Source organism: Penicillium manginii (genome assembly GCF_028828005.1).
Source record: "Penicillium manginii strain IBT 31320 chromosome Unknown utg000004l:1.0-7231830.0:1.0-7236170.0, whole genome shotgun sequence".
Classification (NCBI taxonomy): domain Eukaryota; kingdom Fungi; phylum Ascomycota; class Eurotiomycetes; order Eurotiales; family Aspergillaceae; genus Penicillium; species Penicillium manginii.
The window spans coordinates 5,354,272-5,377,469 of record NW_026643105.1 but is presented as its reverse complement, the minus strand read 5'-3'; the positions used below and the strand labels follow the sequence as shown (position 1 = coordinate 5,377,469).

The 23,198-nt window shown below is 48.0% G+C and overlaps 8 protein-coding genes across 8 annotated transcripts; 3 read left to right on the top strand and 5 right to left on the bottom strand.

Annotated features, from left to right (window-relative positions):
- Positions 1-1,479: 1,479 nt before the first annotated feature.
- N7533_005700 (cytochrome P450) lies at positions 1,480-3,240 on the bottom strand (the record flags this gene model as incomplete). The annotated part of the gene is made up of 8 exons (XM_057102350.1): positions 1,480-1,644; positions 1,697-1,807; positions 1,859-2,179; positions 2,227-2,318; positions 2,384-2,498; positions 2,572-2,827; positions 2,881-2,944; positions 2,991-3,240. 8 exons carry the CDS (start codon positions 3,238-3,240, stop codon positions 1,480-1,482), a joined length of 1,374 nt encoding a protein of 457 aa, XP_056961980.1.
- Positions 3,241-4,902: 1,662 nt separating this feature from the next.
- Positions 4,903-5,399, bottom strand: N7533_005699 (uncharacterized protein; the record flags this gene model as incomplete). Its single annotated transcript, XM_057102349.1, has 2 exons — positions 4,903-5,029; positions 5,086-5,399. The coding sequence occupies 2 exons, from the start codon at positions 5,397-5,399 to the stop codon at positions 4,903-4,905; spliced, it is 441 nt and encodes a 146-aa protein (XP_056961979.1).
- A 2,070-nt stretch (positions 5,400-7,469) lies between these two features.
- Positions 7,470-8,177, top strand: N7533_005698 (aminoacyl-tRNA hydrolase PTH2; the record flags this gene model as incomplete). Its single annotated transcript, XM_057102348.1, has 2 exons — positions 7,470-7,782; positions 7,873-8,177. 2 exons carry the CDS (start codon positions 7,470-7,472, stop codon positions 8,175-8,177), a joined length of 618 nt encoding a protein of 205 aa, XP_056961978.1.
- A 1,368-nt stretch (positions 8,178-9,545) lies between these two features.
- N7533_005697 (U4/U6-U5 snRNP complex subunit SNU66) lies at positions 9,546-11,561 on the top strand (the record flags this gene model as incomplete). The annotated part of the gene is made up of 1 exon (XM_057102347.1): positions 9,546-11,561. The coding sequence occupies one exon, from the start codon at positions 9,546-9,548 to the stop codon at positions 11,559-11,561; it is 2,016 nt and encodes a 671-aa protein (XP_056961977.1).
- Positions 11,562-12,714: 1,153 nt separating this feature from the next.
- Positions 12,715-14,237, top strand: N7533_005696 (uncharacterized protein; the record flags this gene model as incomplete). Its single annotated transcript, XM_057102346.1, has 5 exons — positions 12,715-12,828; positions 12,908-12,986; positions 13,081-13,721; positions 13,787-13,852; positions 13,962-14,237. 5 exons carry the CDS (start codon positions 12,715-12,717, stop codon positions 14,235-14,237), a joined length of 1,176 nt encoding a protein of 391 aa, XP_056961976.1.
- A 1,651-nt stretch (positions 14,238-15,888) lies between these two features.
- N7533_005695 (FUSC family protein) lies at positions 15,889-19,148 on the bottom strand (the record flags this gene model as incomplete). Its single annotated transcript, XM_057102345.1, has 7 exons — positions 15,889-15,995; positions 16,063-16,224; positions 16,299-17,348; positions 17,419-17,821; positions 17,881-18,028; positions 18,159-18,342; positions 18,398-19,148. The coding sequence occupies 7 exons, from the start codon at positions 19,146-19,148 to the stop codon at positions 15,889-15,891; spliced, it is 2,805 nt and encodes a 934-aa protein (XP_056961975.1).
- A 588-nt stretch (positions 19,149-19,736) lies between these two features.
- Positions 19,737-19,994, bottom strand: N7533_005694 (uncharacterized protein; the record flags this gene model as incomplete). The annotated part of the gene is made up of 1 exon (XM_057102344.1): positions 19,737-19,994. The coding sequence occupies one exon, from the start codon at positions 19,992-19,994 to the stop codon at positions 19,737-19,739; it is 258 nt and encodes an 85-aa protein (XP_056961974.1).
- Positions 19,995-21,042: 1,048 nt separating this feature from the next.
- N7533_005693 (uncharacterized protein) lies at positions 21,043-22,546 on the bottom strand (the record flags this gene model as incomplete). The annotated part of the gene is made up of 2 exons (XM_057102343.1): positions 21,043-22,296; positions 22,343-22,546. 2 exons carry the CDS (start codon positions 22,544-22,546, stop codon positions 21,043-21,045), a joined length of 1,458 nt encoding a protein of 485 aa, XP_056961973.1.
- Between the last annotated feature and the right edge of the window lie 652 nt (positions 22,547-23,198).

Below are 23,198 nucleotides of genomic sequence, written 5' to 3'. Positions count from 1 at the left end.
GGCGGTGGAAGTTCGATATTGACTGAATCAGAATCTGGATCACCTGTCAGGTTGTCTCTCTCACGCCTTGGCGATTGATAACGGGGCCTATATTGCGACGCCCCGACCTGAAAATCCCCCGGGTTAAACACATGGAATGGTTGGCGAGGAGGAAGCTCTATGGATAAATCCATCATTCTCTCTATCACGGGCGTAGGCGGTGCGTGTGGACGGGGTGAAGGAGCTGGAGTCACTGGTATCGGTTGGTGATATCCCTCGAGCTCAAACAAGTTGTCTATGCAATGGCATTTGTACTTGGCAATCATTGTCCTCACTGCGATGACAGCAAAACAGAAGATCGCTACCGCGATAACAGCCCCTCCAACTGTTCTATCGTTCATTTCACGCTTTTCTATTCAGGTGGTATCAGTACCTTTCTACTATCACCACACAGGGCAGAGGTAGACGCTTCAGTCACTTACCTTGAGGGCTAATTGTGGTTATCGGCATGAGATTTCAATCAACCGATTCTCCGCCCACAAAGCTCCAGGACATCAATGTGATGAGCTGTGAGACTGGGACAAAGTGCATCTCAGTGAGTGGGGGTGCAGGCTTCTGAAGGAGCACGGCTACACTTATGCTTTCTATCTGTACGGAATGTATGATGTGTACGCGTGGTAGTGATAGAATTGATAAATTTAGTGGTATGGAAGAGAGAGAGAGAGAGAGAGGCGTGAAAGAACTTGAAGGTAACTTGGAGGTAAATTGAAGGAAGGAAGCTACCTCGGGCTAGGTATGGCCTGCTGCCTTTCAGGCTAACACTCCCCTAAGAACTGAGAGACCGGGAGAAGAACCAAAAAGTTCGAATATACTATTAACGCCGAATACATTAAAAGGAAGTAATTTAGTTTGTAGTAAGAAGAAGGTATACTCCCTATTAGTATACCTTAAGGTAGTATTAGCTACTCATAGTATAAACGAGAGAAATTACATTATCACATACTAGTAGCTTCGAAAAAGAAGTGGTTAGGATAGCCATATTTGTGGATGAACTAGTACTAGAGGGAAATATATTTTTGGAAGCTGTTCACATTCAGAAAAGCTGCTCGTCCAGTGTGCGGTTATGAAAGAAGAAAGGTGGGCGAACTGAAAGGAGGATAAACCGACAACCCGTTCAAGTTTTTTTTTTGGGAAAAAGACAAAGTTCAGATTAAAAATTCTATGACCAAATTCAATTGAAAACATCGCCTTAATACAATTCAACCCCTCAACTGACAGTGGAAAATTTGTCTGCCACTATTCTCACTTTAATGAAATCCCTTGACCTTCTTGCAAGACAATCCGCCCAATCCAGCTCCTTTCCCGATGCTGGGTAGTCTAACTCCATATCGAACCGGCTGAAGAAAAGTGCCATTGTGACGTAAATTTCCAAGTATGCTAGACTGCAATAAATGGCTGTATCAGAAATCTCCTTCCACAAAATGTGCAACACAGAGGTACTTACTTCATTCCGATACAGCTTCTCTTTCCTTTGCTGAAAGCAACATTATACCTCTCAAGTTCGGCGCTGTTCGCAGCTAGCCACCGGTCCGGATTGAAGATATCTGACTCGGGAAATATTTTCGAATTATGGTGCATCGAGTAGATTGTGCTCGATACGACGGTCTACATTTTGTCATTAGCTCTGAGGGGGTTTGGAAGAGTTGAAGTGACATACACCCCCGGGAAGAAAGGTCCCCTTGTATTCCACTCCTTCAGCGGGGACAGTTCGTGGAAGTCGTCCTGGGATAACGGTGCTCAACCGCAGTCCCTCTTTTATGACTGCACTCTGTCACGGACGTTAGTGAGACTACTAGGGATATCTCCTCGGTAAACCTACCAAATAGGGCAACTCTCGGATCGTCTTCCAATCATACCCTTCTTGAATCGAGATATCCGCATTTTGTAGCTCGTGCTGTAAGCGACTGTGAATTTCGTGGGAAGATAAGACCTTGTGGAAAGTATACATCAACATCGTAGATGTCGTATCCACGCCCGCAAATACAAAAGTATTGGACTGGTCAACTAGCCATTCGCGATCTGTTGCGCTGATATCATGGTTGGGCGAAGGGTTCAGAGCATCGATGATCGTCGATTTGCGATCTTTCACGCTGGAATTTTTGCTATTCTTCAAAGTGCCGTCGACCCACTCTCCACCTTGCTATAAAATATTGAGCGCAATCATTATGATTGGAGTGAGCCTCCTACCTCTTTGAAGTAAGTTAGTCCCGGAAGCAAAATCTTGAGCAAGGACTTTGGTATCTTGTTGATGTATTCTGCAAGATACGGAATATGGACAGCTGAAGATGAAAAAATAAATCAATTATGGTTCTGGGTCTTGCAATACTTCAAAGCATAAACTTACTGAACCAAAGCCCCTCCAAGCACATATCAAGAACATGGAAAAGTTTCGATGCATCCCCGGGTCTTTGGACAAAATCAGGAGCGAACCCGAAGCATAAATTGCAGATTATATCGGTCTAGTTAGGAATCTTTTAATCAGGAACGATCGATAGCTAACGCAAGAAGACAAAGGTCTCATGGGATAAATACCGATATACTGCGAAATGTATGGAACAGGTCGATATCTTCGCCTCTTTCAGAGTGGATTACAAGTCGATCGGAAGCGTGCTTAGCGGTGGAATAAGCCTTCTCCACCATTGACCCCCAGTCTCGCGGGGCGACGATTGCATTTGCTTTACTCCGCATAGATCGGGCAGAGTTGGTGTCAGCGCTCAAGATTGAATTCACCCCTAGCTTAGAATAGAAGCCCGGGTCTTTGTCAAATCCCGGACCAACATTGTAGATCCTATGTCATCTTTAGTTTCTGCAGCGAGACAGCACATAACCTCAACACTCAACTTGAAATAGAACTCGGGGTCCTTGATGTGGACGTGGTTTGGAGAAATGCGAACAATATCAGTATCTACGAAGTTAGTTGCTAAGCCTCATGGTCGTGAAATCATACTCACTATATTCGCGATGAAGTCTGTCAATAGCTCGAGCAGCGTCCCCATCACGAACAACATCTTGCCACATCTGCCACAGACTAGAGACAGCTGCTAGCCGTGGTCCAGGAACCGAAGAAAGGGGATGAAACCACCATCGCCATGCCAAAATTTGCAGTAATCGAGCGATCAAAATAGTGCCCGTAGTGTAGAAGAACAAATTAGGAGAAAGGGTGATGGAATCCAAACTCTTGCCAAGATACCCATCGAACATGTTGCTTGGCGAATGGAGTGGTCACAATTTCGAAACGCAGGGTCTACGATTTGGGCGGGCGGGGGCCTTCTACTGAGTAATGGCAAAATTCTCTGCGTGATGACTATTTAACCAAATTGAAAACGCGCACGCTCCTTGCGTTCTCAGCCCGGACATTTGCAGAATATAGACTAGTGGCCTGCAGGTGAGTATGGGTCATATCACGATCGTGCGTGAGCGTCCCGCGCGGTGTGGGCACCTCTCCACATTGGTCTGATCGTCAGCTCCACCTTGACAGCGCTGTGAACATTGAATGAGTAAAAGACATAGCCTCGAAGAATAGGATACTCTTGCACCCGAAGAAATTGAATATTCGAGTGAACCTTGTACTACTAGTAGCTCTTGGCCCGCGGGAATATGGTCCTGTCTTGGAAGTATCGATCTCCATTTCAATGAGATATCTATCTTTTTTTCTGGGATGAAAATCCGACTCGTCGCAACTTCTAATATCTCTCTTTCATTGACACCGGCGCACCATGGCGTATAACCTTTTGAAATCCTTGTAATAGTACTATGAAGCTCATGCGGATCAGGAACCATGCCGAACTAGTTTTTGCATAAATAGTGAACTATGTTAGAGAAACTAGAACACATGTTTTTAAAAAAGAGAAATAATTCACCATGGACATCAAATCACTAGGTACCTAAGTCCGCAATCTTGCGGCCATGGAAATAATCTGCTATGCATAACTGCGGTTTTGCCGCAGCCTAATAATATTGTCGGTCAGACTTCGCACCAATGATCACCTGGCGTTCAATACCTATTATCATCATCAAACAAAACATCACAGGTGCTTTTTCAAGCACCTCGGCATTACGATCAAGCTTTTAAGACGAAGGATGCTAACCGAGACGCAGATTCCTTGATTTGCTGTTGGTCCGCAGCAGCCATGCGGACCATCGCCAAGCTCGAGCTCCCGGGAAGATTAGAAGCCCATGTAAGAGTACGAAAGACCCGTCCTAGAATTCTTGTTTGGAATGTCCCCGGAACTCGCTCTAGGGGCATTTTGGACCGAATGAGTATAGTTGAGACTCCGATAGACCCCGACGTTCGAAATGACCTTCAAGACAGCCCATGCTCCATCCTCCGGTCTTGACTACCGCACGGTAGCATGTTATATTCCAAGTTACCATTTAATATTATTAGTGTTCCGGTCAAATCAGCTCATCTTCAGCATCATGATATTATCCCCTGATAATTAGCGAAAACTACTAGTAGTCTTAGACATCGGGAGAACATATTCAGCCCAACCCAGTACAACCCAATCGAGAATATTTTTAGGTCAAATTCTCACCTGGGCATGACTAAATAGTACCTAGGTATCGCATTTTTCGCAAGCAAAGGTATTGGTGACGGCCATGATAGTAATAATGGTGAAAACTTTAGATAATATCCTACCAAAAGGGAATACTGCTAGAAAAACACCACCAAAATTGTATGAATCACCTGGTATGATCTACCTAGTACTAGTACCTAGGATTACACACTTTCGGTCATCAAAGAGCTTTATAGATTGGTCAAGGAGGAGCTCGAGACCCTGGAACGAACGAGAGACGAAGACAAAGAATTGGATATTGTGGCGGGTGCTGCACTAACTAAAGTTTTAATCTTGAATCTATGATTCAAAGATCAATCTCGCTAGCTGGACGAGCAATATTCAATCTCCAATGGTGCTGATTGACCGGGTTCTTTTGGTACAGATTGACTTCGAAGAACTTGTTGTGCGTTGTGCATTTGAAGTTTTTGTACCTATGTCAAATGAGATCGCTGTGCTTTAACGGATGCCAGATATTCATTGAACATACGAATTGAGTTTCTGGAAGTTCCCAGTGATCAAATCTTGCTCGGTAATTTCCACGAACTCAATCTGACTGCCACCTGCTTTGCAATGAGGAATGAAGTATCTTTTGGCCTCGATAGCACCGAAATTGACTTGCCGAACAAACTGTACCGCGTAAGGTGGCAGGTTATTAGGGTCCTGGAAGAAAGAGGCTGAATCGGCAGAGGGGGATGATTCAGATCCTTTGGCCCAAATAATGAAAGGGTCAAACTTGGCTTCGTGTGATAGATAAGCCGGTCGGTAAGGAGAAGGAGAAGAGCAGCAAAAGATGGATGACATTGTTAGAGAGTGGTTCCTTTGCTGTTACTATTGTCTTGGTCTTTGAAATGGTCATGCATTTCTGCTTGGGAGAAATGATCGTCTTTATACTAGTATGCTCTTCGGGTCAGTTTCATTGACTTCGACACCAATTCCTCCTTATTCCAGGGAGCTTGGCTTTGTCGAGAATCATAGCAAGCTAGCAAGACAGATAATAACGGCCATGTGCATATTCTAGCCCGAAAAATTTCAGGTGATTTCGTATTCCACAGGTCGATCGTTCAATTATGATGCTTCATTGTGAGGCCCCCTTCTGATCGGCTCTGCCGATACCCAATTCACATCTCTTCTAACTCGAGATTTCTAGACTGGTAGTGGAATTGCAGCTTGATAGTCCGGCTGGCTTGCGAAATGGTCGGTCCTCGCCAATCAGAAGACTGCACTTTGAGGCCCCCCCTCGCACGGTCCCACTGCTGACCGAGACCATCTTGGGGTTGTTACTAGAGGTACGGAGTACATACTCAAGACTAGGGAATCAATTTCAAACTGCAATTCGAAAAGCATAAAGAGCTGACAATTCCCTATTATGTTTTTTTCTTCTTCTTCTTTCTTTCCCAGGGGCAGCTGGCCTGTCATTATCGCTCTTTATTTTACCTGCTGCCACTGTCATTCCTTTTCCGCGCCTTTGAATTTACTTTTCACTACTTCTTCCATCATTCATTAAAACGAGGATTGCTTTCTATGTTGCTTTAATTGAGGGGCTGGGCTTCCAGTCTGTCCCCTCTATAATATCCAATCTGTGATCAGTCTGAATTCTCGGGGTTTACAACGGTGAAGCTACTTTCATCTTTTTCCGCAGCGAAGACACATACCAGAAGCCCCACCTAAAGTCACCGACCGACAGTCCAATCTTCTTGAACATCAACAACAACAATTTTTGAATGATGGACTTGTCGTTCCAGCGTGGCTACACGTGTCGGACAATCTTGGTCCCCGTGCATTTTCCGTGTCAAGTTCTCAACCCCGGGTTCCTGATACCACAAGATATGATGGAAAGCAACATCAGCAGCAAATCGCTTTACAACCCACAGAAGAATATTTTCAAGATGAGCAAATTGAAGAAGAAGGTTGTGTTTCCGGCGTGGTTTCTATCTCATCAAAATCTCAGGGACATACCCTATCTTCCATGACAGCCAACGTCTCTTCGCTACAATGTGAGGACTGCCAAAAAGAATTTCGAAGCCCAGGACTGCTAAAGTAAGAAGCTTCATTCTCTCTTGGGATATCTTATTTTGCACTTGATTATTCTAATACTCAAGCAGCAAGCATATAAAAACACATACACGTCCCTACAAGTGTTCTATGAACGCATGCACCATGCAGTTTGCAACCCAAAGGGACCTCACGCGACACATGCAATCAGTTCATGACAGCCGAGAACTCACTGGTAGTGCGACAATCTGTGTCTGTCCTCATGCTCGTTGCGACTATTCTGCGAACGGAAGAAAAGATAATCTCCGGCGCCATATTAAAGCCAAGCACCGACTAGAGACTGGATTTGGATACTTAGGTCAGCCCCGCAATTGAGTTTTATATGAGTACAGTACCCAGTCTAGATAATTGTAGTTCTGGTAAATGACTACACTTGGCTCGGGGGACCTCGGGGGTATACTCAATTCAATTCAAGTAGTAAGACCGGGGTCGTCCAAGGGGCTCTACTACCTACCGTAACCTAGGTAATGTCCTCGAGCAGGTATAACTATAGGGGCCCATTTTCTATCCACATCGGCTACTAGTACCAGTGGGCGGCGGACCCATGGAATGGAAGAGGCAAAGCCTTCAGAAAGGATAATTAGAGCCAAAGACGAGCCAGGATAACTAGGTTATACATACTAGTAGTAACTAGATAATTTCCCCTAAAAAATACCTATGGTAGTTCATTAGTCGCCGGATTCGAGGTCAGAGGTTCAGGGTAAGCTTGAAGGCGGCCGAGTGACGTTGAAATTCACCGCACCTCGCCTTCCCTTCACCTTCACCTCTCACATTCGACCAACTTCAACTGCCCTCCTCCCATTCCACCTGGCCAACAACATGGCTGCTCCCGTGCCTTTTGATCGCGTCCCACCAACGACAACCGCCTACGTGATCGCGACCGGCATCATCGCCGGCGTCGTTGGATATTTCATTGGCCAAGGCTCCTCGCTCGGCTTGTTCCACGAGAAAAAAAGTTGGCCCAACAGCTACGACGTTAAGGTGCACCGCGACTCCTCGGACGAGGAAGACGAAGAATCAGAAGACGATAGCGAAGATGAAGGCAATGGCGAGGAGCTGGCACAGTTCAAGGATAACGCTGAGGAGGTGAAAATGGTGCTGGTCATTCGGACAGACCTGGGCATGACCAAGGGTATGTGAGAATTGGCCGACTCTGCCACGCAGAACTGCCGCAACGACTCAATGAGACCATCTTTCTAACCTCTGTTCTACTTCTCTCTAGGCAAGATGGCCGCGCAAGCCTCTCATGCCTCCCTTTCCTGCTACAAATATTCCAAAGAGTACCAACCCGACTCCCCGATCCTGTCGCGCTGGGAACACGGCGGCCAAGCGAAGATCGCGCTACAAATCAAGGGAGAGGAGGAGCTACTGCTACTACAGGCACAGGCTATGAGTCTGGGTCTCTGCGCGCGCGTAATTCAGGATGCTGGTCGCACGCAGATTGCTGCTGGTAGCCGGACTGTGCTGGGTATCCTGGGACCGAAGAGCGTCGTGGACGGCGTGACAGGCCACCTGAAGCTTCTGTGAATACACAATTTTCTGCTGTGATTTATGCAGGAAGCCATGGTTGCTATATTTCCTGGCGTCCCTATCTGTTAGAAAATAATGATCATGATGTCGATGACAAGCAATGAGACGCTTGCGTGTAGCCAAGTGTGTCACGCATATATTTTACAACTTGAGCTAGCTCTTCAACGGGAGCAGAGGCCATTTAGTATATTTGCACTGGCAACACGATCCCTATCTAGGTAGCACAGAAGAATTTGCGCCATAAGGTTCCTAGGCCCGGAGTGTAATACTATGTCCACCTAGGCAGCGACTACTCGGGGATCTGTTTTGTGGTTGTCCTAGTATATCGCGGACTAATAATTTATGCGCTCTAAATGGTTTTGACGACTTGTCATTATGCATCCTTGATACTAGTAAGCGATCTTTACTAGCGCCTCCATTCTAGCGCCTCCATTGACGACTTTGCGTTCTGATCGACGCTTCTTGTCTTCAAGTTGCGCTCTTACCAGGCGGCTCTTTGGTATGCGTCAAGAACTTCACGTTCAATTGACGCTTTTTACTTGGCTCTCTGAATTTGCCAGGACAACTTGACGTTCAATCGACGCTTCGTCTTCATCACCCTCGTGCCATAATCCATGGGGACGCCTTTGCAATCTCCAAGGCTGAATGATGATTCATGTTTGACACCCACCACATCCATGGGAAAGGATAACTTCGCGCTCTCATCAGACGCTGGTAGCCTTTTGCACCCTCATACTAATCTGCGAGGACGACTGTGCGCTGCGAACAGACACATTTTGGTATGCGCTCTAAACGGGCGACTTTTGGTTGGCTCTTTTGAGAGCATGGAGGGGAGGATTTTCTTTCCCTACGACAAAAATTCTATCTAAATGGGGGGTATGTTGGCAAGTCATGGTTTTTCCCTAACCTCAGTAGCCAATGGCCAGTCGGCAAAGGGACATGAAATATGACGCCGTCTACCACCAGGCTTTCAAGCCGAGCTCACCAAGGCGGGAGCTCAAGACCCAAAGGGGACCCAGGGAGAACATTAATCTGGGACCTGTCGACAGGACACCGTTAAGTGCCATACACGTGAAAAAGTATGGCTCCGAAATCGTCGAACTGCCCAGCGCTCAACCGAAACACAGATGTGAACGGGAGTGCTGGACACAGATCCGCTTGAAGAAGAAGAAGAAGAGAGGAAGAAGCGGATGTTCGTTCGCTTTTTATGAAGATTTTGTGCCGCTAACCGAAGGCGGTTAGTCTCGGTTAGTCACGTGTCACCGCGCATCAAGGCCGCTGGACTGGACTCTCCGGAGACGCTCGCCGCTAGATCTCCTTGGATCTCGCCTGTCACTCTTACCTACGCCCCTACCCTCTCTCACCATGGCGGACGCTCTATCGATCGAGCAGAACAACAAAATCCGAGTGGCACTCGGCCTGAAGCCACTTCCCGTCCCCGGCGCCGGTCCATCCTTCAAGGAAGCCGATAGCGATAGCGACAGCGGTTCCGAATCCGAGGAAGAGCCTGCGAGCACAGTTGAGACTCGACAAGCACAGGGCTATGACAACTGGAAGAAGCTGCAGGATGATGCCGAAGCGAAAAAGAAGCGAGAGGCGAGGAGCGCTGCCATCAAAAAGGCTCGTGATGCGGCTCAGCGAAATCTACAGCTGGAGGGCAGCACCCTTGGAGAGGCCGATGGTGAGCTCGACACCAAGTCTTGGTTGATGCAGTCGAAGAAGCGCACCAAGAAGATTGAGAAAGAGCGCGCGCGCAAGCTCGCCGAAGAGTTGGAAGAACGGGAACGCGCTGCTGCGGTTCAGTACACGGCTGCAGATCTTGCCGGTGTCAAGGTCGGGCATGCTGTCAACGATTTTGAAGGAGGCGAAGACCATATCCTGACATTGAAGGATGCGGCTGTGGACGACGATGAAGAGGGCGACGAGCTTCAGGATGTCAACTTGGTCGATAAGGAAAAAACCCACGAGAGACTAGAACTGAAGAAGAACAAGCCCGTTTACGATCCTACCGCCGAAAACCAGGGTATCCTTTCACACTACGATGAAGAGATTGAAGGGAAAAAACGCAAAAGGTTTACACTCGATGCCAAGGGTTCAACCGAGGAGGAAAGAGAGGCCAAGCGACAAGAGGTTTCTGAACGACTGAAGAAGGGCGCCATCACTCTCGACCTCGAACCCGAAGTCCCGACATCGGATTATATGGATATCAGCGAAGTTAAGATCAAGAAGCCGAAAAAGAAGAAGAGCAAGACTACAAAACAAAGAGCCGTGATCGACGACGAAGACTTGTTTGGGGGAGCTGCGCCAGCAGGTGATTCATCTATGGATATCGACTCTACAAACGGAGTACCCGCTCCCGCCCTACGAAAGGTGTTCGACCAGAATGTCTCCTTCGTGGATGATGATGATCTACAAGCCTCTCTCGCGGCTACACGACGCGCCGCTTTTAAGAAACGCAAGAAGATGCGCCCCGAAGATATCGCCCGACAGCTTCGCGAGGAAGAATCTCAAACTCCCATGGATATGGAAACTCCAGAGGAAGCTACCGATGAGCCCGGTCTGGTCATTGACGAAACCTCTGAATTCGTCTCCAATCTTCACAAATCCACCATTCCCGAACGGGAAGAGCGACGAGCAGAGCCCTCGACCGAAAAGCCTACCGAAAAACCTACCGAGGAGCCCGTGGAAGAAACCGAAGATGTGGATATGGAGCGATCATACAACGACGTTGAGGACGATGAGGATCTTGCTGCGCGCCTCCAGCGAGAGAAATCCCAAGAGAATAAGCAGGAACTCACTGGCACCGGTTTAGAAGAAGAAGCTACACTGGACCAGGGTCTAGGATCTACATTGTCCATGCTACGACAGCGAGGTCTGGTCAAGGAAACAGACAGCGGATCTAGTAACGCTCTGACGCGTGACCGACAACGTTTCCTGGCAGACAAGGCCAATCGTGAGGTCGATGCTGATCGCCGCGCCAGAACACAGCGTGAACGTGACCGTGCTTCCGGCAAATTGGACCGTATGTCTGCGCGCGAGCGTGAAGAATACGCTCGCTACGAGAACAAGCAACGCGACCAACAAGAGGCGCGTGAAATGGCGCAAGTCTTCAACCGCGAGTACAAGCCCGATGTGCAATTGAAGTATGTGGACGAGCACGGGCGATCGATGAACCAAAAGGAGGCATTCAAGCACCTCAGTCACCAGTTCCACGGCAAGGGTAGCGGCAAGATGAAGACGGAGAAGCGATTGAAGAAGATCGAGGAGGAAAAGAAGCGCGAGGCGATGAGTGCACTAGACAGCAGTCAACACACCGGCATGAACAACGCGATGGAGGAGACAGCGCGCAAGAAGCGCCAAGCTGGAGTGCGACTAGGATGAGGTGGAGCCAACTGGTCAGAACAGAGAATGTTTTTTTGTTTTGACGTAAATAGAGCCGCGAGCTATCACTACTACATCTCACTGTCATGGTACGGAGTACGGAACCATGGGGTAGGTCAGTAATGAAGATTAGATCAGATCAGATCGCGCTACGATATCCCCCTAATGGAATTGGAACCCCCTTTCTCAAGTTCAACCAAAGAACCCGCACCTCTGCTAGGTACTAGCTGTATTCGTCATGTCCTCCCGAGTCTCCCGATTGTCCCGATGGACCCGAGAGGCTTAGGGTACCTCCGCGTCGCGACGTAATAGAAATTTCTCCAGGCCACTCCAGATTGTCTCCGCGTGTGGGGATGCACGGGTATTTAGGGTTAATTGAAACGAAACCTCTTTTTCTGGGTCAAGGGAGTATTGTGTACTCCGTATGTATGTATCCTTCTGCACTTATTGCTTTTTTTTTCACCTCCCTTTTCAATTTAACCGAGACCGTGCCCGACTCGGTGAGTGTGTATTTATTCCTACTGGATGATATGGCATGACCGGGGTTTCGCTTTACCCCAACTGCGTGAGGGGAAAGAGCGCGCCCGGTGGAGAAACGGCCAGAACAGCTCACCGGGGCAGGCCCTCCCGAGTCGCGCAATGTCGGGTTGTTCAGTTGGTTCAAGTTGTCGTCACTGTTCAAGTTCCAACCTTGGGTTGTGTTGTATACTCTGATGCCAGTAAACATAAACAAGGACTAGCTACTAGTATAGCTAGATATATCAATAAACACTGCCATGCGGACCTGTGCATACTCATCATACACGGTATCAACCTTGGAATAGCAGTTATAATGAAAGGTAGTATTCTGTTTACATCCAAGCACAGACAACTTGAAGATCCCCCTTGTGGTCGCTGATCTCTCCGGAGGGTACTGTATGTATGTATTGTGTAGGTAACTATTCGGGATGTACCGGGTACTCTATTGGCGGTGTATTTCCCCACACAAATGCAAGTCACGGGTACCTACCCAAAGTACCTTCGATATCACATGAGTCAAGCCATTCGCAGCATCTCCGACTTTCGTCCTTTTCTTCCCCGACTTTCCCCTTCCCCTACTTTTTGGGACTTCCCTTCCGTACCATCTCTCTTTCCATCTTCATCATCACACACAATGCTCTCCACTCTGCGTGTTGCCAGCCGTTCGGCTGCTGCCCGTGAAGCTAACTTCGTTGTTCTCGGTGCTAGACAAGCCTCGGCCTGGTCCAAGGTTCCCCAGGGCCCTCCCGTAAGCTTGAAATTCCGAATCCAGATCGCTGGAAAATGCCATTGCCATCTTCAATGCTAACTTCACATCCTCAAAATAGGATGCCATCCTAGGTATCACCGAGGCCTTCAAGGCCGACTCTTTCAAGGAGAAGATCAACCTGGGTGTGGGTGCTTACCGTATGTCATAACCCTCTCGCGCGCGTCCAAAACAAGCTCATTTTCATCCAATTCTTCATTTCAATCAATTGCTAACCGCCCTGCTTTTTTCCAGGTGACGACCAGGGCAAGCCCTACGTTCTTCCCTCCGTTCGCGCCGCTGAGGACAAGGTCGTCGCCTCGCGCAGCGACAAGGAGTATGCCGGCATCACCGGTATCCCTGCCTTCACCAACGCCGCTGCCGAGCTGGCCTACGGTGCCGGCTCCGCCGTTATCAAGGATGATCGTCTCGTCATCACCCAGACCATCTCCGGTACCGGTGCTCTCCGCATTGGTGGTGCTTTCCTCGAGCGCTTCTACCCTGGCGCGAAGAAGGTCTACCTGCCCAACCCCAGCTGGGCCAACCACAACGCCGTTTTCAAGGACTCCGGCCTCGAGGTCGAGAAGTACCGCTACTACAACAAGGACACCATCGGTCTGGACTTTGAGGGTCTCATCGAGGACATCAAGGCCGCCCCCGAGGGCAGCATCATTCTGCTGCACGCCTGTGCTCACAACCCCACCGGTGTTGACCCCACCCAGGCCCAATGGCGCCAGATCAGCGATGTCATGAAGTCGAAGGGTCACTTCGCTTTCTTCGACATGGCCTACCAGGGCTTCGCCAGCGGTAACGCTGACACTGATGCCTTTGCTCCTCGCCACTTCGTTGCCGAGGGCCACAACATCGCTCTGTGCCAGAGTTTCGCCAAGAACATGGTACGTCTCATTCAGAGAGGAATTCATCAAGCCAAGCCGAGCTGGTAACGCTAACAATCGAACAGGGTCTCTACGGTGAGCGTGTCGGAGCCTTCTCCCTCGTCTGCGAGAATGCCGAGGAGCGGAAGCGCGTCGAGTCTCAGATCAAGATTCTCATCCGCCCCTTCTACTCCAACCCCCCCCATCCACGGTGCCCGCGTCGCCTCCGCCATCATGAACGACTCCGCCCTGAACAAGCAGTGGCTCGGTGAGGTCAAGGGCATGGCCGACCGCATCATCGAGATGCGCTCGCTCCTCCGTACCAACCTCGAGAAGCTCGGCAGCAAGCACGACTGGTCCCACATCACCAGCCAGATCGGCATGTTCGCTTTCACTGGTCTGAAGCCCGAGCAGATGGATGCTCTGGCCAAGGAGCACTCCGTCTACGCTACCAAGGACGGCCGTATTTCCGTCGCTGGTATCACCACCGGCAACGTTCAGCGTCTGGCCGAGTCCATTTTCAAGGTTACCGGTTAAACGGGTTGACTGGATATGGAAATCAAACTTTGAACGAGGTACACGGTGGAATTGGATACGAACAAAACGGAATTGGAATGGGAATCGAATCGAATCGGGCACCAGAAGCACGCACCTTTGATCGCGCGGCTCTTGGGTTTTCGCGGCCCTTGTACTGATATCTAATGTCTCTGTGTTTTATATTAGCATGGCTTGGCTTTGTCCATCTCAACGGAGATTTTGGATTCATCGCACCTTTTTTTTCCCTGTAGAAGATTTGGTAAATGTAGACGATGCGAATACTGAGCTGGACTCCCTCTAACCACTTGAACTTGAGGTCAGTGATCAACGAGATGGTCGCTGGCACGGGCAGAGTTAACCCTAGCCGTCTCCATTGCAGACTGGCAGACCAGATCATCCACTCAAATACATGAAACGACCAGGAGAATTCCAAGATGACTCACCATGTTGCAATATTACCCTTCCGAGGCACTGGTCGCAACTTGAATATCTACCTCAAATGGTAGGCTAGCTCCGTTTCTCACATCAAACGGACTGGATAACATCTCATTCTGGAAACTACATAGGCTTGGCATACTATCTTTCTCCCCCACAAACCGTGACGCTGTCCTGCTCCAAGCAATTTAAGCTTTTAGAGGATACCTCCTAGTAGGTCTTGAACTATGCAATGTGTCCATTCGAAGATCCAATTGGTGCTCTCTGTTCCAAAGTTCATGATTCACGTTTATAGCGAATGCTCTGAAATCTAGTTAAATATGGACACTATCCAGTATCATTTCCTCATAGTCCCAACGTTGGAAGGTTGTTGCCTTATCAGAACTATCCAAGCTCGTCAATTCTCGCTGTTTCGCAAGGGATAATATTTGGTGTGTTTCAAAAATGGCCTTATCGTTTGGAAAGATCGGGAAGTCTTCAAGTCGAAACAGTGGCTTTGGATGGAAAATTGGGATGCATGGCCCAAAATTGCGAGAAAGAGACGTCTCCCTCGTTAAATGGGGGTGTGATTGTTCCGATTTTTCTTTTTCATCATCTTCTTCTCCATGCTTCGATTTCCATTCCGCTCATCTCATTGTCAACCTCGAAGAGAATGACTGCTTACCAAAGGCTTCGACAAAGGGATTGATCTTCAGCTGGGTCGCTATGGAAAACGAAAAGCCCGTCAAAAAAGGCGTGGTAGCTCATGTTAGCCCTTTCAACTACGCGAAAGACCTTCAGACGGGAGATTCATATGAATACTTGGGACGGACCAGGTTCATGAATGACAAGATTCAAGTGCTTAGTGAGTTTTTCTCGTACTAGTAATTATCATCTAGAATTACTACATAAAGTGTTCCAAGTCTTATTTATTCCTACAGTGAACGAGTTCGGCCAAAAGTACGACATTGTACTTGACAATTGTCAGATGGTCACTTGTAAAGTAGCAGAAGCAATCCTTCGTGGTGTAAGGAGAAAAGAACTTGAAGCCGGTGTATCTAAGGGCGTGACATACGGACAAGAAGCATTTCAGGAGAGTTCAAGGATTCAGACACGGATAGCAGTGCTGGGAATGTCAGCTCTGGGAATTTGAACCACAAGGTCATCGCACGACCGAAACACTTTATTCTATGGATCGAAAGGCTAGTAGTACATTATAGGTATATAGTTGCGTCAATCAAACTCGCAAGGCACCGATTAGATCTCCATCTGGGGCCGGGAATATCCGAGCCAGCTCTGTGGTGATCTGAATCACTTCGTTTGACAACTGGCGGCTCATAATGACTGTCCCATGTTAGCACGACTGGACCTGTCAAAGGGCATTGCCAAAAACATAGCGGTGGGAACTTACTATAAGCGTAAAGCAAGACGTAGTCTTCATCATTTGTCGCGCCAGACACGCGCTTATCTTGACGATATCGAGAAATATGGGCGAGAAGTTCATCACGGGGACGGTCAACGTTTGTAGGGAAATCGCTGAATGTGTGTCCGACCTCCACAGCCGCTGCTATGGCTGTAGTAGTCATGCGTTAGCGAAAAATAATACTCATGTAACATTGGAGCCGACAGCGTCGGTTTGAAACTTACTGGTTAGTAAATTGGCGATACAATCAGACATTCTCTGTCTAGCAGTGGTAGTATGTTGCAGAAGTAAAAGCTGCCCTTCTGAAGGCGCACCTAGCCCAGACAGGACCAGGTCCATGGAATGGAAAATGTCCACAATATCTCGCGTCCGACGAATCACGCTACCGTAGGCAGAGTCTGGAAACGGCTCTTTCAATTCAATTTCAGAACGTGCGGATATTTGCATGGGCTCAAGCTGAGAGAGAAGGTGTTCGACCTCGGCTTTATCGTGAGGATTCATATAAAGAACAGTCATGTTTGCCTCTTCCCTGGATATGGTGTTCAAAGGGTCAGATTCCCAAATGAATGCTAATCTGAGCCAGAGCGATTGTAGGGTTTCGTCTAGCTTCGTTCGTGCGCGAATGGGCCATATGCCTCGTGTAATGACGATACCCCAAACATTGCCCGCAATGACGGAGACGACTCGGCGGAGAACGATCGAGGTGATATCGAGATGTTCGGCTTCGTCATCAGTATCAATTTGGGACTGTGAGAAAGCGTAGAGTACAGAGAGGTTGTAGGTTAGTAGGATAAATCGACCCATAGGCCCCTGACCCTTGACAATAATCAAGTAGAAGGGGCCGATCCCAACGACAAGGCCCGTAAGTACAAGCTTAAAAGCATCGCCGCCCGCGAGATACCAAGCAGCGAGCGAACAAAGACCCCCGAGACATGTACCGAGGAAACGAGCAAACCCGGCGGTATTCGACGCCCCGATGGTCATGGAGCATACCAACATGTACGAGATGAGACCCCATTCTCCCCTCCATGATAGATAAAGTGGCCTTGTCACGGATATGAAGGAAGGCAAGGCATAAAGCGCCGCTCCAATGCCTACTTTCAGAGCAAACTTGATCTCATCCTTTCGTAGGAAATCAAACAATCTCACAGGGCCCTTACTTCCTCTTTGTTGATGTGTTCGTCCTCGGTGTGGGCCTTGTACCTGACCACTGGTATTGAGCGCTTGTAAAGAGCTTCGGTTGTCGCCGGCACGGCTGCGTCCCGACAGAGGCGCTAGCGAGACTCAAATTAGGGCCACTCTCCTCAAACAATTCCAAGTAAAAATCTATCCATATTCGCTTACCTTCATCTGAATCTTGTATGACTTGTTCTCGACGAGACGGCCACCATGAAAAACGTAGCCAGCTCCAAGACTTCCCGGCGGGTCTCTTATCAACCTCAAGCTGCAAATCCTCCAGCACCAACAACAGTGATCGCAGCTGCTCGCTCAGCTTGAGTAAACCAACGGAAAAATATTCACAATTAGCTAAAATTTCCTCCAGGCTGGCTTTGTCCACCTGGGTTGGAGATATCATCTGCCAATCTCGTCGAAGTGAATGAAAGGCAGCACGTTGAGATTCTCCGTATAAGTCTATTGCTTCATTGATACGGGAAATCACCTCTTCGCGTACTGAAAGACGTCGGTCAGGTGCGGGTCCAAAAGAAGCTTCCTCGAACGTTTCTTTCAGGGCAACAGCAAGCGATAACTACCAAGCATCTGTGAGCAAGAAGTCTGGATAGGGTTAGAGTAAATGATTGCACTTACGATAGACATCTCAAGACGAGATGTTAGTTGCCGGAAGATTTCAGCCGGAGACTGAATCGAAGGTGACTGTTGTCTAGTCTGTGAAGTCGAACTTGAAGATTCATTGTCGAGGTCTTGTGTATCTGCTGGCGGAACGACATCTGACTCGCTAGTCAATCTCGAATTTTCAGGTAGAGTAGGGATGTAAAGTTGGCCGCCCATTTTTGAAGGCTGCGACGGTTCTGGGTATTTAGCTGGTGCAAGTAATTCGGATTGCAAAGCTAGTACGCTACGCAGACCCCCCTAGGCCATGGGTAATATCTTGCATTAAATGCACAAGTTCTTCCTCGAGAGAATACTCTCGATTCGTCCCTGCCACATAGTGCTCGAGCTTTGTTTCGCCTAGTAGCTGCTTCAGGTGGCCGAAAGTCTTGTCGTGATGTGAAGAAAGATTGATGAAGTCGGCTGTTTTGAGCTCCCGGTCTGTCCCGCGAGAGGAAGCTTTCCGTGAGACTCATCAACATCATTGAAGTCGTACCCATCAAAGTAGAAAAGTCTCCGCGTAATTTATGTCGGGCAGAAACGGGCATTATGGTCAAAGACACGGCCGTTGAAATGCCAATACCCAAAAGCAGCATCCTGAGTATCTGGGAGATTTTTGTGAAGGAAAGATCGCCTGTTTGTATAGCACCTTCTTTCGTAATGACCAGAATCGAGGCCAAAGAAGCTAAGGAGCATGCGACGTTGACGAGCGGGTCTTGGAGTCTCTGCTTGATCCATCCAATGAACCCGAAACCACCCAGGACGAAGACGACCAGAACCACAGCATGCCCTATTTCAATCAAGTCATGCTTTCTATGAAAGACGATTGTCACCCACATGCTAGACAATGACAGGAACGTCGCAAAAAGAAATGCGACGCTGGCACATATCAGCGCCTTGTACATGCTGCCCTGCGATCTCGCTGGGTGGAAGTAGATGGTGATGGTCGCAACTAGATGTTTGCCATATTGCTGACCCAGAAGCTTCCCAATGAAGGGAATAAAGACAGCCAGAGAGGCGAGTAAATATGCAAGGCTACACTTGAAGATACTGACGCCATGCTCAGAGGTGATCAACGCCTGTGCCTTGCGCCACGTTCGTGAAAGTTGCCCTAGAAGTCGCCGGGGAAGCTGCTCCCGTTGTCCAAGATCCTCACTCATAAGAAAGGGCTGAAACTCATCCTGTTGATCATGATCGCCAAGGTGCATATTGATAGCTTCTCCTTCATGCAGGTTCGATAGCGGCATGGTCTGCCGCGACTCTGGAGCCTTGATGGTCAGTACCGTGAGGCATGGCTGGTGGATCGTACTCACTTCAAAGGCAGAATTTCCCTTAGATGACATGTAATTATTAGGAAAGCACCATCAACTTCCTCCTATCTCATAGATCATGATGCTTATGGTATCTCATCTCCATGTCATTGATGTCCATCTCCATGTTCATATCCATCTCCGCCCCCTCTTTTTGCCACCGCCTTTGTTATATGCACGTTTTTGGCGTGATAACGTCACTACACTATTCCTAATTGGGACATTGAACCATATCTGGAATAGTAAAATATCAACACCAGGAGAGTCTTGGGCTATACTCTAAGATGGAATGAATTGAGCTCCCGAAACATCTCGTATGTAATATGTGATATACTGCATTGTCAAGAAATCTTTTATTGCCACAGGAATCATGAATCCAGTCGACCGCTAACATGCTTGCAGACTCTCTTCATCTAAGGGCCCAGAGCAACTCGTCGTTCGTCCTTGAATCTCTTAAATTCAATCATTATAGACTGTCACTGCCCAATATTCTTTTTGTGCCGATCGAGTTATTTTGAGGCATGTTTAAAGGCCCGAGATAGTACCCACTGCCCTGCCCGATCGCTTGCAACAGTTCTTGAAGCAGGACTTGGCGCCATCACCATCCACCCAGCAGTGGTAGGTCGAGAGATGGGTGTTATAGTTGTCCAGTCCACAGTGTTTTCCGCAGTCATAGGTGGGAGCCACAGCACCGACGTGTGGTGTGTTTTCGCAGAAGTAGCCCGTGCTAGCCAGGGTTCCGAGAGGGAGGAGAAGCGTTGTAAGACTTTCGAGGAACTTCATATTGATGGGCGTCAGATTGTTTCTATAAGGCTGTCAGATATCTCCGTTTCTTTCTTCTGGCTGTTTTATTTTAAATTTCTTTGAGAGAAACTGACGGTGTGACTGGGTAGAGTAGTCTGCGTAGAGCAGGCGGAGCAGGTGGAAATGGTAGATCAAGCGGACAGTCTTGAAAGACAGAGAAGATTTTGCAGATTAAATTTGGAATACAGCTAATGTAAGACTTATATACCCTAATTCCACCAGCTCGTCTGGTCTTTCCAACTAGTAGTATCAAAAATTCGAATGAGCTTGTTACTTCGCGGAATGATACCCCATTCTTTTCCCGCAATTGCCAACCAGACCAATCGTATCTGTCTAGGAAACTTTAAATATGTCTATTTTCGGATTGTTCGTATTCCAATTATTGCTTGGCAGGGTAATTACATGTGCTTCAAAGGTCTCCAAATCCTACGAATGCCGACAGGATTCTGTGAGGACGAGGCCCGAGACGGACTTGAATTTGTACACGGTTGGTGATATTTTAAGATAAAAGGGTGTTTTCTAACTATTGATGACATTGCTGTCAAATAAATGAATCCATTTGAAGAGGTTTATACCCACCAGCTCGATGAGGCTCTCCTTGCCAAGACGAATACGATAGGGTGGGACCTACCCCTGGCCGATCTTGTCCTTGCGGAGTCAATACGAGATCGAGTCCTTCGTGTTCACAATACTACTCCGTAAAGCTCTTCTTATTAAGCTAGATTTGAATTTCGCCTAGCTGCTTAACAGGAACATTTGGGGAGACAATACTCCGTCGTGCAGCTCACAGATTAAAAACCCTGGAACCTGTATTTCCCTGTTCTTGACTCCGTATTGTTAAGTATACTATCCACATTAAGGGCTGGTGCCCAGGTGGCTTATTGCGAGACTAGATCCATATAGTTATACACTTCATCAAAGTCATATTGACGCAGAGTACCCATCCTCTCGATCTCTGCTCATCTTATGAACGTGACTATACTAAGATCTCGGATCACAGTATAGATTTTTTATCGACACCAGTGTCTTAAAGGCTTCCAAGCTCCTCTATTATCTTATCCCATGCCCGCGGTAGAAGAGTCCCCATAAGCCAGTGATTACCAACGTGGTCTTGACCGAGCATTGTGAAAAGGTTGAATCCTTTGTACGGCTCGCCCACATTTTCATAATAGTACATGAGCATCGTCCCTAGCGGATTCGTTCTGTTTTTTGAACGATCTCCCTGGCGCACGACAGCAGCCCCAAAGTCGACAGTTTGTATCAAGTCTGCCTTGACCATGTTGTTGAGAACTATCGGCAAAGCGTTCGCCTCTCCGAAGAGCACCCCGGGTTCTCTACCCGCGTCGATATCTTGGTAGCCGGTTCTCATAAAAGCACGAACCTGCTTCTCTGCGGCTTGTTCATTAAAGTGTTGGCGGTGACTAAGTGCAATGGGTCCAATCGGCCCTCTTGCTTCTTGCGACGAGAGAAATGTATAGGTTCCCAGTGTTAGATTTTGAAGAAAAACACCCGTTGAGTTGATAAACTCTGGAAGTCGAAAGCGGGCGTTTAAGAGACTCAGAATAGTAATTGGACGGGGTGTCGGTTCTGACAATGACACTGCTTGCGTTACCCACGCGATAAGTGCATCCCCGCTACTAAAGAACACTCCAGAATCACGACTTGAAGATGTATCGCGAATCTGTTCCTTCGCAAGATTCTTCATCCTGTCCAAGGAGATCTTCGGAAGAAAAATAACACGCCTTTCTCGAGGTGCGTCCCATGTATTGTTCCACAAGTACCGGGCTAAGAACTTGAAAAGACCCATTCCTTTTAGGCGCCTTTCTTCAAGCTTCAGCTCTTCCCAGCTCTCAGAATTCGATAAGACTGCTTCGCGAAGGGGATCCTTCCGTGCACCGCTGATAGTAGGAATATCTTCTTCTCGCCCAGCTAATACCGATGACCAGGCAGCGAGGAGAGCCTGGCCCCCAAATGCGTCCATCAACGCGTGGGGCCAGACCAGAGATACGAGGGTTGCATCTCGGAAAGAGGATATATGGAGAGATATTAATGGCAGTTTCTCCTGCACTAGCTGTTGGAAGGTCGGGAAGCTTTGCCGTGTAACAAATGGCTTGAAGTCTTCAGAGATTGGTTGGATTGATGGACCGGTAGTGTTTGTTGGGAATTGACAAGCCACTGGGTGGTTCTGAATATCCACATCGAAAGTCTGATGGGTGAAGAAAGTCTTTCTTGAATCTTCCCCTGAGGTATTCGGGACATAGACTTCTAGATTCCCGTTGTCCTAATTGACGTCAGAGGAACTCGCTCAAAGCAGGACATGCTCTTACCTTGAATCGCAGTCGACCGCCGAGTTTCTTCCAATCCCCAATTCCCAATAGCTTTAACAAAGCATTATTCAATTGTTTAGGGTCAAGAACATCATTAAATCTCATCAACCAGGATACGAAACAGTGGTTGGTCTTATTGCTGTCGAGTGGGTACAACGGGTAAATGTCCCCAGGGAGACCTGGCAGCTGTCTTTCGGCAGACATTCCCGAGGTCTTTTTGGCGAAGGGAGCGGGGGATGCTCAAAATGTGAGTGAGTCGCATTAACGTAAAGACATGACCCTTTTTTTTGTTAGAAAAACCAAGAGCAAACTTTGATGTGCCCAGATGATGGGTAACTCATTTCCACGGACTGGACGCAAGGCAGGTTCAAATTTCTTGCGCGACGATCCCCTCAATCAGGATTATTTCGGCCCCTAATTTGAGGCTTGTCTCCTCCCACCTTGAGTTTGGTGAAAGTTTCGTGAGAATAGCGTGTTTCACATGTTTTTGACTCTGAAGTGACTTCATCTAAGTCGAGACTTTGTTTTTCAGTGAGTCAATCGCACAAGTGCCGACCCGCCGAAGCTCATAGATGCCCTTAAAGGGGTGAAGGCGGAATAAACTTAGAATGTGATGTACCTGACGGGGTGCTAGCATTGTGGGGCTGGGTGCTGTGTGCTTAGTTTCAGGGCATGCTAGCCATTATGATACCTAAAATGCAGCTAACGTCTCACCTTTGCGACCAACGCTACAGATCAAGGGTCGGTCTTTTGGATAGGGAGTTTTGATAGCGATCGACACTTCCAAGATTGTAGCTCAAGCATGATGCGCTTTGATTGATGATTAGAAGTATGTAGCATCGAGTACTAGATAATT